The sequence below is a fragment of the Corylus avellana genome, chromosome ca6 (genome assembly GCF_901000735.1).
Source record: "Corylus avellana chromosome ca6, CavTom2PMs-1.0".
NCBI lineage: Eukaryota > Viridiplantae > Streptophyta > Magnoliopsida > Fagales > Betulaceae > Corylus > Corylus avellana.
Window position 1 is genome coordinate 3101823 of NC_081546.1, and position 15999 is coordinate 3117821.

At 37.3% G+C, this 15999-nt stretch overlaps 3 protein-coding genes across 3 annotated transcripts in view; 1 reads left to right on the top strand and 2 right to left on the bottom strand.

Annotated features, from left to right (window-relative positions):
• LOC132185930 (uncharacterized) overlaps positions 1 to 626 on the top strand; it is a 2334-nt gene extending 1708 nt beyond the window's left edge. Inside the window, exons 5-6 of the mRNA XM_059599747.1 lie at positions 335 to 389; positions 492 to 626. Coding sequence (XP_059455730.1) covers positions 335 to 389; positions 492 to 574 — 138 coding nt within the window. The 3' untranslated portion in view covers positions 575 to 626. The remainder of the gene's footprint in view (positions 1 to 334; positions 390 to 491) is intronic.
• A 1944-nt stretch (positions 627 to 2570) lies between these two features.
• LOC132185593 (dof zinc finger protein DOF3.5) lies at positions 2571 to 3677 on the bottom strand. Its single transcript, XM_059599349.1, has one exon. The coding sequence runs from the start codon at positions 3503 to 3505 to the stop codon at positions 2654 to 2656; it is 852 nt and encodes a 283-aa protein (XP_059455332.1). The 5' UTR covers positions 3506 to 3677; the 3' UTR covers positions 2571 to 2653.
• Positions 3678 to 10431: 6754 nt separating this feature from the next.
• LOC132184446 (ABC transporter G family member 22-like) lies at positions 10432 to 14606 on the bottom strand. Its single transcript, XM_059598087.1, has 11 exons — positions 14507 to 14606; positions 13947 to 14364; positions 13770 to 13855; positions 13425 to 13657; positions 13040 to 13195; positions 12752 to 12935; positions 12351 to 12665; positions 11737 to 12024; positions 11349 to 11633; positions 10989 to 11096; positions 10432 to 10853 (listed from the first exon to the last, which is right to left on the bottom strand). The coding sequence occupies exons 2-11, from the start codon at positions 14362 to 14364 to the stop codon at positions 10608 to 10610; spliced, it is 2319 nt and encodes a 772-aa protein (XP_059454070.1). The 5' UTR covers positions 14507 to 14606; the 3' UTR covers positions 10432 to 10607.
• Positions 14607 to 15999: the final 1393 nt, after the last annotated feature.

The following is a 15999-nucleotide window of genomic DNA, read 5'->3' on the forward strand; positions in this document are numbered from 1 at the left end:
TTAAAAAAAAAAACATTTTTTTTAATTAAAAAAAAAATATTAAAAAAAATTAATATATGTGCCACGTGTCGACGTCTGATTGGTCCACGTGTCAGTCCGTACAGTCAACTAATGGTCAACTAACGGATGGACTAATTTGATCACTTATCAAAACCACAGGGACCTCCTGTAATAAAAATGAAACCCCAAGAAGGAAAAAATAAAGTTGTGAAACCCCATGAACTAATTTAGTATTTAACCCTTTTTAATTTTTAGTTTTTAGTTTTTTTTTTAATCCCTTAAATTTGTGTTAGAATTTACGTGGTTTTATGTCATTTATTGCATGAATATGTAGAAACTGTTAAAGGCTGTCAGCGACATGTGTGACCGCTACCCAACGATAGCAGAAGGTACGTATAACGTGTCATTATTAGCTGAGTAATTGATTCTGTTAAGGCTAATTGTTGTAATTAATTGGTAATTAGCGCTTTTCCATTTTGGAGCTTTTGTAGGGTTGCTAAAGCTAAAGCCCCATGGCTCACAAGAAGGAGGACTAGAATCGCTTCTAGAAATGTTTGGCCTGAAAAAAGACTGATAATGAGTTTTCTATTAACTGTTATTGAAGTAATTAAGAAGGTGGTTCAATTTGTTTTACACAAGCTGTTCTGGATCTAATTAATGTTCTTCAACCATGGAGGGTGGACGTTGAGGCCACTTTATTTGGATTGAATCTTAGGTGTCGTGTGATATTTCTTCTAGACGATCGATCAAAGATATTTTTTCGATATATTCGTCAAACTATATATATTATAAAAATGCAAAATTTCAAAATATCATTTTTTATTATTAGTGAGTTTAGGTTGATCTAGAACTTCGTCAACCATTATGAATAGTCAAATATTGTGCTAAGAGTCACCAAAGTAAGTTGATGCTTGTTTTGTACGTTACATTCGTAGAGACATTAACAAAGCAGCTCACAGGTTGGTGAAGGCAACTCTTCATCAATCCTTCGATCAGGTATGGTTGGAAGACAATTTTGTTTTCATTTAAAGTATTATATTTACGGAGCAAGATTTTCCTTAAAGTTTTGAGGATTGAAGATATGCCACTTGACCTTTAGGCCCACTAGAGATATTTCAAACCCAATTTTTTTTTTTTTTTTTTAATTTTTTAATGAACAACGATTTCATTTCACACAAAACTTCTCCGACAAGACAAACCAAGCTGGAAGACAATTGCATCACTTTGTTTGTTTGGTTATGAGTAAGAGTAGTAACAAGTCCCCCACCGGGTCCATATGGCTTTTTAGTTGGATTCTTTAAGGCAGCATGACCTATGGTTGCTTTGGATGAAGTCCACTATTTTGGCTTTGGTGCCCAAGAAGGATAATAATATAATCCCTCTCTTCTATGGGGGATTTTCGGCCTATAGCATGCTGCAATGTGTTATATATATATATATACAAGTGTATGACAAAAATCCTAGCTAATATAGGATGGCTCACTGATCAGAGGGCCTACTCAGTCTTTAACCAGTCCACTAAGAAAATATCCCTTTGGCTCAAGAAGTGGTGTCGAATTATCGTAAAAGTGAGGGGAAGCCGATCGAGGTGCGTCTCTCTGTACCAATTACATGTACATACAAAGCATGCAACAACAACCATGTGATGGGTTGACGTCATGGGTGGACCAGATGTTTAGGCACGTATCCCATTAAACAAGTGGAATGGAACATGCCCGGGACGTGAGCATTACCTTGTACTTCCATTCCACTTTTTCCCAGGAGTTATATATATATAAAATAAAAAATAAATAAAGATCTCATATTTACTTGATATATACTTCGTTGCAAGCAATTTAATTAGCAAGATGACCATTAATTTGGTTATAAGTAGGAAAAGTATATATGAATTTCAACGATGGGATTGTATAAACCTGAATTGATCTGAATTTGATACTCAACATTTAAGTTTGACAATTTTTTAGACGACTCACGAATCTAACACGAACTCAATACGAAATTAATAGATTAGATTGCGAGGTTTAACCAATTTTATTAAATAAATCAAATTATGATTGAGCTTTATACTTTTATATCTAGCTACGCGTTGACTTGAATACATGAATTGCCTCCCCTAATAAAAATTATGCTTGATTAGGTCAACTCCTTTGTAAATTTTGGTATTGAGAGAAGCTAAAACCACGTGAGTTGGGCTGTTCACTATTGAAAAGCGATTGTGAAAGATGGCATGGATAGCGTCTTTCACCAGCAACGCGCACAGATACAACTTAATTACTTGTCGGAACATTGCATTTTCCTTTTTCTTAAAAAATTTGTAGGTGCCAATTGCCAAACACATCCTATATATATCTTGAGGACAGATCGGGGTAAGTTTTACCAATTAACAACAAAAGTACTAGACATTCATTTGGAAAATGTTTTCCCGAGGTGCGAATTGAGCATGTATATATATATTCATATAGTTAGAGGTTCCCATCAAGAAATAAATATATGTATAAATTATTGAAATCTGAATTTATTGTATAGTTCCATTGAAATATAATATAATTATAATGTCCATACCATTAACATTTCCATGGACATGTAAGATTTCTTAACGAAGAGGATAGAAAAAAAAAAAAAAAAAATGCTTCTTGTGTAGTAGAATACTTCATCAAGGCCTTGAAAAAAGCTCGAAACCAGACAGATCGAAGGAACACCAACTGTCGTTTATTAGATTCGTAGAATTTCTTAACTGATCATTGGACTGATGAAACGACTCCAACTCTTGCAGTTGCATCATAGGTTGCCACATTAAATTCGGCAAAGTTGCAGCGTCGGACCACAAAACGTCTTGGACCACTTCATCATCCAATAATGTCTCCAGCCCGAATGCATTCACATCGTCTTCAATGAGTTCTTGAACTTTTTCTTCCCCAGAAATCCCTTCAAGTAGTATATCATGATGATCATCAGCCTTTCCAATGGGCTTCTGGTGTTCGAACAGTACTACGCCGTTTTGGTTGCTACCCGGATTATTAGGCAATTCCGGGACTGTCAACGCCGGCTCAATATTGCTTGGATTCTCGTTCAAGAACCTGGAGAAAACAACCGCAAGATCGATATCGGACCCATTGGTTTCGCTTCGTTGAGACGCCGAGTCGCCGTTAGAGGAACAAGAATCGGTTGATTGCTGATCATTGGAATTGTGAGAAGAATTTAGCGAAGCCCGTTGCGTATGTGGGAACTTTGAAGACTTTGAACGGCGAGTTTTCCGGCAACCGCCACCGACAGGTACGTTTCTGAGGGACCCGCCTTTGGTCCAGTACCTCCGACAGCCTTTGCAGAAGTACCTAGGCTGCGACAAGCTGTAGTTGTTGTAGTAACAGAACTTTGTGTTGGAAGAGGCGCAGCGAGGGCAGTTGGGAGCGATTTCAACGTTGGGTTTCCACGTTCTGTCCATCGGCAATGGCGGAGGAGGGCACTGAAACGTCGTTTGGTGACCACCACCACAAGTTGTGAACATTTTTCAATACTAACGAGAATTGGGTTCTTCGGGCTCAGGCCGGCGAGGGGGGGAGAGATAGGGAAATCTACGGCGCTGGTGTGAGAGAGTTAGTGCCGGAGCATGTGTGTGTATGTGGGTTGAGTGGGATTTGTAATATAGTGGGGCTGAAAAGAACGTGGGGGGTTGGAGAGCGTCATGGGCAAGGAAGGGTGTGAGATTGTGATGAGTTTCATGTTATAGTATGCTATTAAATAGGCGGATTGAGCGTGTCTCTAATTCCTAACGTGGCATTTCTTCATTGGGCACCCCGTGAGGGTGATTGAGGTTGACAAGTCAAAGCTTCCTGGTTGTCAATTGGCCTTATTATTATTGTTTTAGTTCTTTAGCGTAAGCAGTGTGAAAATGACCATGGTGTCCTTGTCTATTATATATACATATAGAAGCCTGGTAATGGAGGATAACACACCAGCATTAATGAGATCGATGACATATATACCAGTATACCTAACGTTGCATACAGAAGGGAGAGAATTAATCAATGGTGCTTAAATATTTGAAAATGACAATACTAACCAATTCTATAAAAATGTTTAAGAGGATAGAAAAAAAATTCTTAGAAAGATGATTAAAAAAAAAAGGGTATGTTAATTTGCTAATTAATAATATTCCTTTTGTCTAATCCTTAAACAGATCGAAGCTTTTGGAGATAATGAGGTCGAGGAGGGCGGCGTTGGCTTCTTCTTGCCTTCTTCAATTAATTGTGGGTTATTTGACCTGGCCAGCCGGAGAGATGAGAATACAAGCCAGGAATCCCAATGCTCTCTTGGATCTCTTCTTAACTAATTGTATAAATCACGTTCAAGAAAGAGAAAAAACACACACGAAAACAAGTTAATTGGTTACCAATTAACAGTTAACACCCATAATTAAGCTTCTTTTAATATCTTGGGACTCAACCTAAAAGGTCTACTCTATGATTTCGGTCATATCACCTTGTCTTTCAAATCGGTTTTTAAGGGTGAATATTAAGTCGTTTAATGCTAATAAATGATTAAAGTCACCAATTTAATTGATCAAAGGTCAATCTGTAATTAGGATCTTAAATGAATTGAATATTATCCAGTTAATTATATTTGAAGGATATTTGTGTCCCCTCAAAAAGTGAAAAGACAAAAATATCTCTTTAATATAACGAACTGAAACTAGAGTAGATTTTGTTCCAATCTTTACAACCTTCTGAACATTACATAGCAAATTAAAAAGTGTGACCATGCACTATCGATATTGGGTAGGCATGCAGATGCAGCTAAATATCTCTCCCCATTTACAATACATGATATTATATATACCTACCAAATGGATGTCCATCTTGGTAAATTGATTAGTGTGAGACGTCGGCATGAGTGGGCTAATACAATGCACAATCGCTGGTGGGGATTACCAAAAAGGAAGAGCCACAAAGAAAGATTTCATTAAAGATAGGCTAACGTCGCGCGGGGATGTTGCATGCCACGTGCTTAGTGGGATGCGTGGCATGCCTTCCTTCGCTAATCTCTCTTCAATTTCGTAAATTTGACTAAATAATTATTACTTATCATCATGCTCAATGAATCCCGTACGTGCTGCGAATTCGAATGAAGTTCTCCACACGCTATTCGATCTCCAATTTTGCTTATTACTTTTTTGTAATCATATATATATATATATATATATATATACTCAACGCCCGTATCTTTTAGGCCTTGTTTGGTAAAAGGGTTGGAGTTAGCCTAGATACTATTCATCACTATTTTCCAAAAAAATCAACATAAAAAATTCTAACTTTTTAATTTTTTATATCAAATCATTCACTTTTTATTATTATTCAAATAAAAAAAATCACTACAAAACAAAATTTTTTCATTTTTTTATACCACTTTTTCATTTTTTTTATACCAAACATTCTTATTTTTTTTTTCACATCAATCTACATCAACTACATGCCAACCCATTTACCAAACACCACCTTAGTCTTTTTGCCCATCACTACTGTAGGCTGTAGGCTGTAGCCCTCCCACCCCAATCCAATCCTTATTAATTGTGCTTTTCATGCTGCCCCAAATTTGGGATTTGCCAATTATCCCACTTAAAATGCAAGAAAATCTTTTCATTATTAAGTCATCGCATCTAGCATAATTAAGAAGCTAATCGGTAACACGAGCGGGACATTAATGTTCCTAAGAAGTAGTTCAATCAGCTGAAACTACGTTTAATAAAGCGGAGGTCATTAGTTCGAATCTCTCTCTCTCATTTTGTGTAGACATATCAAAAAAAAAAAAAAAAGTAGGACATTAACGTTGTTGGAAGATTGGGTATCATGCATATAGGTGTGATGATTATGTGTTTTTATTGGTTTGTTCACAACTTACGTGAAGTCACTGTTGGCACGTCCCTAACCTTTGGGTTAAAGGGCCTCTCATCCGCCACGGGTGGATAGCCAATTAACTTGCTACTAACAATTTTTATTTATTTTTTATTTTTTCAATATATAACAATATAATATAGTTGAAATTAAGTTGTCACATAAGTAGCAACCACTTTGAATATTAACCCCTCCAAATTCTCCAAGAAATTAGAAAAAATAAAAAAAAAAAATCTCCAAGCAAGCCCTTCACTCTTTCTCCTACTCGCTTTTTCTCTTTTCAATTAAGTGGAATAACGATCTTACTATAACATACATCACCTTAATTAAAAGCTTAAGTCTATAAATTAATTAGAATTTAATAATATTATATCACTTACTTATTTTTGTGACTTCTGTTTGATGTGAGGCAGATTTGGATCCCTTGGAATTCTTAGGAGAATTCTAGTTTCTGAAATTTTAGATCCAAGCATCATTATTTTATTATTTTATTAGTAGTGGAACACATGGCAGGATAATGGCTTTCGGATAAAAATGAATGGCTTGGATTTGGAATTTCAGAAATTAGAATTCTCCTAAAAATTTCAGGGGATCCGAATCCCTATATATATACATTGATCTTTGCCATGAAAGAATTAAAATTGCTCAACATTAATTAATTTGAAATTCATCTGAAAATATTGTTGCAATGATGATCACCCGTAGGAATATTATTCGACTTGATGAAGAGAACATTAATTCGAAGCACGTGGAGGTTTCGCGTCATTTAATTTTCCCGAAATATGTGACGTAGAAGATCAATATAGCTTGTACGTATCAACTTCTTGCTGTTCCTCAAATATCACAAACATAACTGCCTAGCTCGCTCTTCACTCTCATCTTCTCCAACCCACAATACGTACAATGGGCATTCTCTTTACCAACAACATTTCAACGTGCATAAATAATATTAGGAAGTACCAGTAGTGGGCAAAAAACCTCATGTGCGCCGTGTTTGGCAAACTACTTCTTCACGAGGAATCCAAACAAAGCCGATCGATGATGTTCGCTGTGGGGCACACATTTACATGTCTCTGTCGGTAGTTGATTTTAGACTAATGAATGCGCATGAGAGAAATCAACTATAATCAGTTACAAGACTGCGGCTCAATGTCTCTCTGTGCCTAACTAGTGACGTTATTGCGAGGACTTAATTTCCAATTAAGTACTTATTTATTAGTTTTAGTGAGTGTTGGACCAATTCTTGGAGATGACATTGAATTGATCGACATTGTCAATCATCGGGCCTTTAATTTCAGGCCGGATTCTAGCAGATGGCATGCACAAAGACGTCTATCTGGTTTATATATATAAGCTAAAGAGAAACTCTAATGTCGAACAAAAAAGTCTGTAGAGAGTAATGTTCTTCTTTTAGTCTTATCAAACTGCTCACAAATGAGTCTTGTGAAAGCTCATGTACGTCTAATTAGCCTATGGGTTGGGTTTTGAGTTTAAAAGAACATTTCACTTGTGTTACGATCCTTATGTTCCACATGGATTAAATATAATCTTAAACTGGTATATATAAGTTCTTGGGTACTATTCGGCCCATTGTAAGCCGGTTTTCAAGGGTGAGATCTATCCAATATTTGTATCATTTGGCATCATAGCCAACCACCATATCGAGTATGGGATCAAAGTTTTGTGGTCAAGTCACGGAAGGAGCGACCTATATATAGGTATTGATAAATGAGTGGACCGCCATGAACATCAACTGCAGAACATGATGGTATGTTACGATTCTATATGTATATAAGCTCTTAAACACCTTCATTTTAAAAGCCAATTTTTAAGGGTGAGTTCTACACACAAGGATAGTAACATATATACTAGTATACCACCACGCTTTTGTAACCGACGTGTATGGCGGCCTACTCTATCGACACTAACCCAATGGTAACTATTTTTCTTTTAACATCTTTACTCACCTATTGGTGTTTTAATTCAGCCTATAAGCCGTTCCCTCCGTAACGCAAACACGTGACGTAATGTTTGACTCTGATACCAAATTCTACAAATCTTGGGTAGAACTCACCGGTTAAAACCAACTTGCAAGAAGATTGTGCGCAAGAATTTATATAAATATAATTAAGATTAGATTTAATCCATCTGGGCGTAACAGATTGTCTCAGCTTGTTTCTCACTTCAAACCTGAACGAAGAAGAGTACTATAGGGGCCTATTACATGTGGAGACAGTATACCGGAGCAAAGGGAAAACAATAGGAGAGAAAATGGATGCAGCTAGCTTGACTAACTTTATATGAGTTTCACCGGGTCAAAACAAGCTTCTAGTAGGAAAATTCAACCGCCATCTGATTCCAATAATTAAATGATATGCGATATATGAAGCAATGTATAGTAGGTGCTATGAAGGAAAAACGACAACACTTCCGATCCATAGTATGAAATTCTCAACAAGCAGACAAAAAGAGAAATGGCTTTCGTAAAGTATCCTAATAAAGTGATGGGTCAATCTTTCATCAATTTGATGACACGTTATCCGGATAAATTTGACCGGAATCAAGAAATAAGTTGGTAATTTCCAAAATCCATTTACCAAATCATTCATTGTAATATATATTGCGATCAGCACAGTCCTTATATCCTCAGTTATAAATATATACTGACCCCAAAGCTCCACATTGTAGTCTTCTCTCCATATTTTGTTTTCTTAATTAGCAATAATTTTCTTCTTCCTTGGAGTTTTGTATGGCAAAAATGGCTGCTACTAAGGCCACCAAGTTCATGGTTGTGGCTGTTGTTGTTGTGATGTTGCTGCTGCTCATGTCCACTGAGGTGGCCACTGCCCTTGGAGCAGCGCCAGAACTTAAGCTTGGTTTGTAAACAAACCTATCTATATATACTTTGCTCAACCTTTCTATGCATTTTTAGGTGATGAAATCTCTTTGCGGACGGTTTTTTATTTGTATTTACAGGACGAAGGGCTCTTCAAGCTGAGTACAACACTGATGGCCGGGGAGGATACAATAGCTACAACACCGATGGCCGGGGAGGGTACAATAGCTACAACACCACCGGCCGGGGAGGATATAATTAAATGAGTGGCTATTGTTTAATTAGTGTTAAATATTAGTCATAAGTTGATGCTTTGTTGTGCTATATTATGCGTGATGCCTGAGCCATATGCTACGTACACTTAGGCTCAGAATAAATTGTTGCCAGGAATACCATATATGGTATTTTCAGATGGTGATCATATAAATATGTGTGTTATGTTTTGTGGTGGCTTTTCGTTGTAATAAAGCAGTCATCTGCTACTATACTTTTGAAGTTAATCGATCTCTTGGTTAAACACGTAATTGGGATAAGGCTTGTTGGTTGGCATTATATATATATAAAAGATTTTTTTGGGCGAATTTAAACCTGAAAGTCTTAAATAATATAGTATGTTTCTTTTTTAAATCAACGATCAGGATTATACCACATCATCAATCCTAGCAAAAACAAAAAAAATCCAGCCCCTTTTCCCTCTTCAATTTTTCCCCTAATGACTTGACTTTTTGTGAGTGGCCGGACCACTCTCGAGCTATTTTGGAATTGTGGAATTATCCCAATTAGTTGCATTGAGGGTGGTTAACCATCCTAAAAATAACTTGAAAGTGGTCAGATCACCCCTACTTCAATGATTAACCTGACAACTTAGGGGGACTTCCGGCTATTACGAGGGTGGTCAACCAACTTGATCATCGACTGGTTTTAAGGCAGTCGATTGATCTGACCTTCTCAATCAGATGTTTTTGAAGGTGGCTAATTATTATTCCATTAATTGTTTGGGGGTGGTCTGGTCACCCTAGACAAACTTTGAGGGTGGCCGACCACTTCCCTAGCCTTAATTTCTTTTGGCTCTCTTTCTCTGAATATTGAGATGAAATGGCTCATTCTCCATCTTTCATTAGGAATTGCAGCCAGATTAAAGATTAAATTTCACCTCTCAATCGCTTTCCACTGCACAGCATAAGCCACATCTCCTACAGGGCCATTGCATAATACTCATACCCAGCAGTTCAACAACCTTGACCATACATGTGCACTGCCTATAATATGTCTAGCTAGTTACATCACATGTACGTGGGGCCTCTTTCTCGAATTACTATTGAGAAATATATATATATATATATATATATATATATGTGTGTGTGTGTGTGTGTGTGTGTGTGTGTGTGTGTATTGACCCAGATGAAATGGGTGTAAAATGGGTGTGTAGCATCTCATAGAGTTATACTTGTTATAGATCGAGTGCACTTGGAGCTGTCTATTTAAGATAATTTCTTAATTGAATTCGAATTTTCATTAATTGTGGATTTTAATTTGCTAAAACTGATTGGATACATAGCTTATATAATCATACTCATCTTTGCTCACATATTGCTTTATGCACCTTAGTTGAAATTCCTACTTGATGTGGTAAACTGTAGATGTATATATACTTATAATCGTAATTAGGATTGCTTCTTAGCAAGATTATTATACTAATAACTCAATCAAGATAATTTATTTTTGTTAGGAATAAACTAAATCATTGAAAGCCTATATATGAGGCCTTACAATAAGGATCATCATTAGGAAAAATAGCGGTAGATGAAATCCTTTCTTCTGTAGCAGATCAAGTTGATGTCTTCAACTTTGGCCTTGGATATTGTTGATAGACTTATAATGTCTTAGCATATTCTCCGTAGGAATAAGTAGGCAAGTAGCCTATACACAATAATCATCGTCATCATAGCTCCGACTTCCATTTGATCACCTTGGTCAAGTCTTAATCCTCTGATGAAAGGAGAGTCGCAAGAAGATGATGATCCAGACACTGATGATCCTGAGCAACCATATTGAATTTTTAGGAGTAGCCTGTACGTGTGATAGTTGAATGAGGCGTAGCGTATCCATGACATAAATGGTGGGACTTTCTGCACCCATTTACCACAAGTTACATGTCAGGATCAAGAGTTATTGTTGAAAGTGGTGACAGAATTCAAAATAGTCTGCATGATTAACTATGCAGTTTCACTGAGAGGAAGAATATGGCTTAGACATCATCTTACCTGGACAAAGAATCCCCCAGATAACATAAAGGTCATAACAACAATTGAAGCTAGTGTTGTGGCTTTCTTCACATCCATAAACGCTGCACCTATTGCCAGTCCCAGACCCTGCAATTTTGAAGTTGGAAAGCTTTAGATAGGCAAAAAATTGGCATCTTTCTTCCTAGTTAGATGTGGATGTTAATGAATAAGAGCTTGTTTGAGATTGTGTTGAGAAAAAGCCTAAAAGAGCTTATTCCAAAAAGCAGTTGCTTTTAAGTTTTTTACCAAAACGATCTACATTTGTTTGGTACAACTTTTTATATACTAAAAGCACTTTTTTTAAGTTTTCACTCCCAAATGGGCTCTAAAATAGGTTACCTGAGCAGCCACAATGCTGAGGAAAATTGTAAGCAAGGTCAGAGAAAATGCGGCAAAGCTAAGCTTCAATCCCACCATGAAATAAACTATCACCAGGAACACTATAGGCAGTAGGAGATCCGAAGGAAGATCACTACTGGTTCTGCCTAAAAGGTATGCACTGAGTTTGTACATTCCAACTGATCTTTCTTTAGCTAGCATGACTCTCTCTTGTGGGAATATGAAGATGGCAGTGAATAAAGGAAAGAAGCCCCAGAATACTGACATGAAAAACAGAAGCCCTGCCTGTGAATTCATTGATTAAAAAGAGAGAAAATTAACAATTGGAACTGCATTGACACAAATCTGATCAGAAGATAGAGTACAATCGAATAATAAATATAGTTGCCTGATCTTGAAGTCTCTCAGGAGTTGAAGAATCTGAGTGCCACCAAAGGAGCCCAATGATTAGAGCAGTGGAAATTACTTGGGCTAGTCGCATACTGCTTAAGTATTCATGGCGTCTCTCCTTAACGCCCCTCCTGAAAAGAATTGAGAACTGTTCCCACCAAGGTGTCTCCCAGTCCCTTGAATTTGGCCTGGCCTCCATTCCAGGCTCACCCTCTGTAAGTAAAGGTTTTTGGAGCTCTGTTTTCTCCATTTTTGCCAGCCTTGCTTCATAGGCCTCCACAAGAAACTGCAGGAAGTTAATATTATGTTAGAACGTAAACTAAATGACTAAATTTATTACTTCCTATAAGCTTAACCTTTTGAAATAAATGATAATTTAAACATGGTATCAGAGTATGTATCCGTCATTCACCTCTCATTCCAATTAAATATGAAAAATTGAAGTCCACACGTAAGGGGAAGTATTAAAATATAAAATAAATGATTAAATTCATCTATTCCTGTCAACTTAAGCTTTTTAAAATGACCGGTGATTTAACTTATTCAATATCAGATTGTTGCACAAAATGGTTTCATCCAATACTAGTGGAAGTGTGTTATTGGTTTATTGACCTCATGGACATCAACAGGGGAAAGTCTTCCAACTCCATGTTTTGATTCAAGTCTTTTGCTTCCAGTTAAGAACTTATCCTCCAGCTCTGATGGGACAGATTTGTCATTTACGTTCCCATTTGCAAGATCAATCAGAAACTCTGCCGGGTTCATAGCTATAAGTGGAGCACAACCAATGGAGGAGAAATACATCATTGCTTCAGAGGCTCTTCCAAAGTACAAGGAGTTTCCTCTACCCAAAAGAATCAGTTTGTCAAACTTGCTAAAGAGCCTACTTGACGGCTGATGGATTGTAGTCACCACTGTCTTGCCACCCTATGAGAAACCAAATCAAATGAGTACATCTATATATATATATATCTTCACCAAATACAGACATTGTCAGTTCAAACTTTCAGCACCTTTGCAATGTTCTGCAGTATCTGACCTATCCGGAATGCTGTTGTTGAGTCCAGACCTGATGTTGGTTCATCTAAGAAGAGTAGTGATGGGTTGAGGAGGATTTCATTGCCAATACAGACCCTTTTTCTCTCACCACCAGAAACCCCTCTTACAAATGTGCCACCAATTAATGTATCTTGGCATCTGAAACATATTAACGAACAGAGTTAAGAGTGTTGAGCATGAAATATTATTAAAAGGGCTGGTTATCAAAGTGCATTTTGAACATATATGGACCATGATCACACCTATCAAGGCCTAGCTCGCTGATGACATTCATGGCCCTTTTCTTTTTCTGTTCTCTAGTGAAGGTGTTAGGAAGACGGAGTAGAGCAGCATATGTAAGAGTTTCTTTGACTGTAAGGTGGGGTAACACAACATCATCTTGCATCACAAATCCGGTCCTGTTTCATCCAAATTAAATATAAATTAACCATTTTGTATTTTATTTATTGTGATACACTAAATAATCACTCAAGGCCCACTTAAGCAGCCTCTACATGAAAGATAATCAGGCCATCAAAAAAAATCACAAATCACCCTCATAATGAAAACAAATCAATCACTATAAGAGAAAACTATCTGAAAATTTTTCTTCAACAATTTATATACATACTATGCATGGGCAAATACCTTCTTCTTAAGGGCTTGGTGTATGGCTGGTCATTGTAAGTGATGGTACCACTTTTAAATTTGACTCTTCCACTAAGGAGATTAAGTAGAGTTGTTTTACCCCCTCCAGATGGTCCCATTAGAGCAAGAACTTCTCCTGGATTTACTGAGCCAGTGATTCCATGAAGAATGTAGTTCTCTGCATCTGACCTTTCCACACCTTTCACTGGTACCTTGTACTTGAGATCTTGGAACTGCTTGACAGTGAAAATTAGAAACCTCATTAATTGTATTTTTAATTGTTTTTGGACTAAGACATGTTCTTTTTCAACAAATGTTGCATAATATCTTGGATAAAGATATCACCTTGAGATATATTGGTAGGATAGGTTCAAAATTTATTTTCTTCCACCTGCATGAATCTGCTTCATCATCATCATTTTCATTCTCTTCTGTGTACATAAGAGTAAGATTAATTAGTCTAATGTCAGTCTTAATGTACAAAATCAAATAAAAAAATGTAGTTATGGACTAGTTTCTTACTGTAAGATGGAATTTGTATTCTCAAGACATCTGAGGTGTCTTCTGAAGGCAATATGGCTCCTGCAAGGGAGAAAGAATAGCCTATGCCATTGCTAGAAGCCCTGCTGCGAATGGAACCAGTCCGATCATGGCTTCCTGCATCATTGTTTATCAGCTCATCTATATTTATTAAGAACTGAGCACTTAATGACTTTGTTTTCCGAATTGCTCTCCCAGCCGGTGATTCTAATTTTTTATCCAAGCTTTTTATTTTACGTAGACTAATTCCATCCTCATCTTGGTTATCTTGAGCTATGCTTGAGACTTTGCTGCCAAATTTTCTTTGGGGTACGACAATGGCATCCTTCCCTGTCAGTGTGCAGGGTGCGGCTTCAAAACTCCCAAAGCGCTCCAATCTGAATTCTTTCTTCACTTCCATCTGCGCTGACACATAAAAAGAGATTGTATCATTTGTCAATTCTGCAGAGCAGTCACAAAACTTTAATAGACAAAAAAACTCATGCAACATCTTCATACTAATAACATGAAGCAAGAAAGATGAGAAAAAGATTAATAATTACTTGAGATCGAGAAGATGAGATATTGAAAATTGATCACAAGGAAAAGAGGGGGTGATTTCAAGGCCTAGCTATGCATTGCGAGGTGCATGTGCTAGCTATTGAAGCTTATATATATAGGCTCACTGTGGCAGTGTCATATTGCAATGTGCATGCAATTGACTCTTTAACTAATGTTTCCTAACAATCATTCAACGAGTAACTGTGATGATGTATTTCATGTTTTTCTCTGAAGTTGCTGAAAAGGTACTGTTTTTGTTTTATTCTCCTGTTTAGAAAGCGAACCCCATGTGGTTAAAAGTCTGCCTTTGATAGGATAGAATTATGTCGAAGAAAAGAAAACAAGATAAGATGAATTGGTTGTTAGAGATAATATGTGGGTTGTCCCACATTGCCCACATATTATCTCTAACATTGGTGAACCATATTGATCAACATGGTTGAGGTAGTCCTAGAGTTCATACATAAATCAATTAAACTCTTAAACCGTCTCAACTGTAACAATCAAACTCAGCAGCAACCGAAACCAAATTGTGAGATCAGTTCCTTGAGGGCTCGGGGAGTGGACCGTCCACTCCCTAAGGACTCGGCGGGATGGTGCAATCTATTCCCTCCAACAGCTCGGAGGTGGTACGACCACCCTCTAATAGCTTGGGGTGGCACAACTACCTTTAATGGTAAGAGGGGTGCTGCAATTGCTTTCGAGCGTTGAGAAAAGTGGCCAACAACCCCTCAACAATGAGGGAGTTGGTCACACAATCTATAAGAGTGATTGGAGTGGTCCGACCACCAACTTTTTTATTTTTTATTTTTCTTTTAAGTTTACTTAGCTCAATTGAGTTAGTTCATTTTAAAACAAGTAGTTCATTTTGAATAAGTGCTTCACTCTACAATGTTCTTCGACGAATTACCAATGTGATTCCCAGCTAGCATGCAATAATCTGACATACACATTTATGTCGTGTTGGGCATGCATCAACATTGACACATATAGATGAGAGAGCCAAAAAAAATGGCGGTGCCCCAAATAGTAGGGCAGAAGGCATGCAATACAGTACGTAAGCAAAGAAGCAGAGGGCCACATGGCATATGGCAGGCAGGTGGGTAGTGTGTACGGCGAACGAGGCGACCAGTTATGCAATGACTTCACTTTCTCACATTACCATCACCAGATCAATATGTACAACCTTTGGTGCTACTCCATCTTGGCAGTAAAGATTGATGCTGTGGTTAGCATGCAGCATGGTAAAGTACACACGGACGCATATGGTTGAGATCCAAATATTGGGCGGTGCCCTAAACTCAAGGGCAGAAGCTTGTAGCCTGACAACCACAGGGACAGGGCCACATGCTCTGTGGCAGACCGAAACCGTTTATACAATAAAGATTGATGTGATTACCCGGGTTTTGCTGTACTTGAAATTTTACCTTTTGGGCTCCCTTCCAAAGTTTGATTGATTAATTCAATAACTTGGGGAGTTAGTCAAAAATATATT

Excerpts from the sequence above, each read along its gene's own strand:
- LOC132184446 (XM_059598087.1), bottom strand. The coding sequence starts at position 14,364 with ATGGAAGTGAAGAAAGAATTCAGATTGGAGCGCTTTGGGAGTTTTGAA. Across the intron at positions 13,196-13,424 it reads ACCAAGCCCTTAAGAAGAAG|GACCGGATTTGTGATGCAAG; the intron begins GTATTTGCCCAT and ends TGGATGAAACAG. Across the intron at positions 11,634-11,736 it reads CTGAGAGACTTCAAGATCAG|GCAGGGCTTCTGTTTTTCAT; the intron begins GCAACTATATTT and ends ATGAATTCACAG.
- LOC132185593 (XM_059599349.1), bottom strand. The coding sequence starts at position 3,505 with ATGTTCACAACTTGTGGTGGTGGTCACCAAACGACGTTTCAGTGCCCT.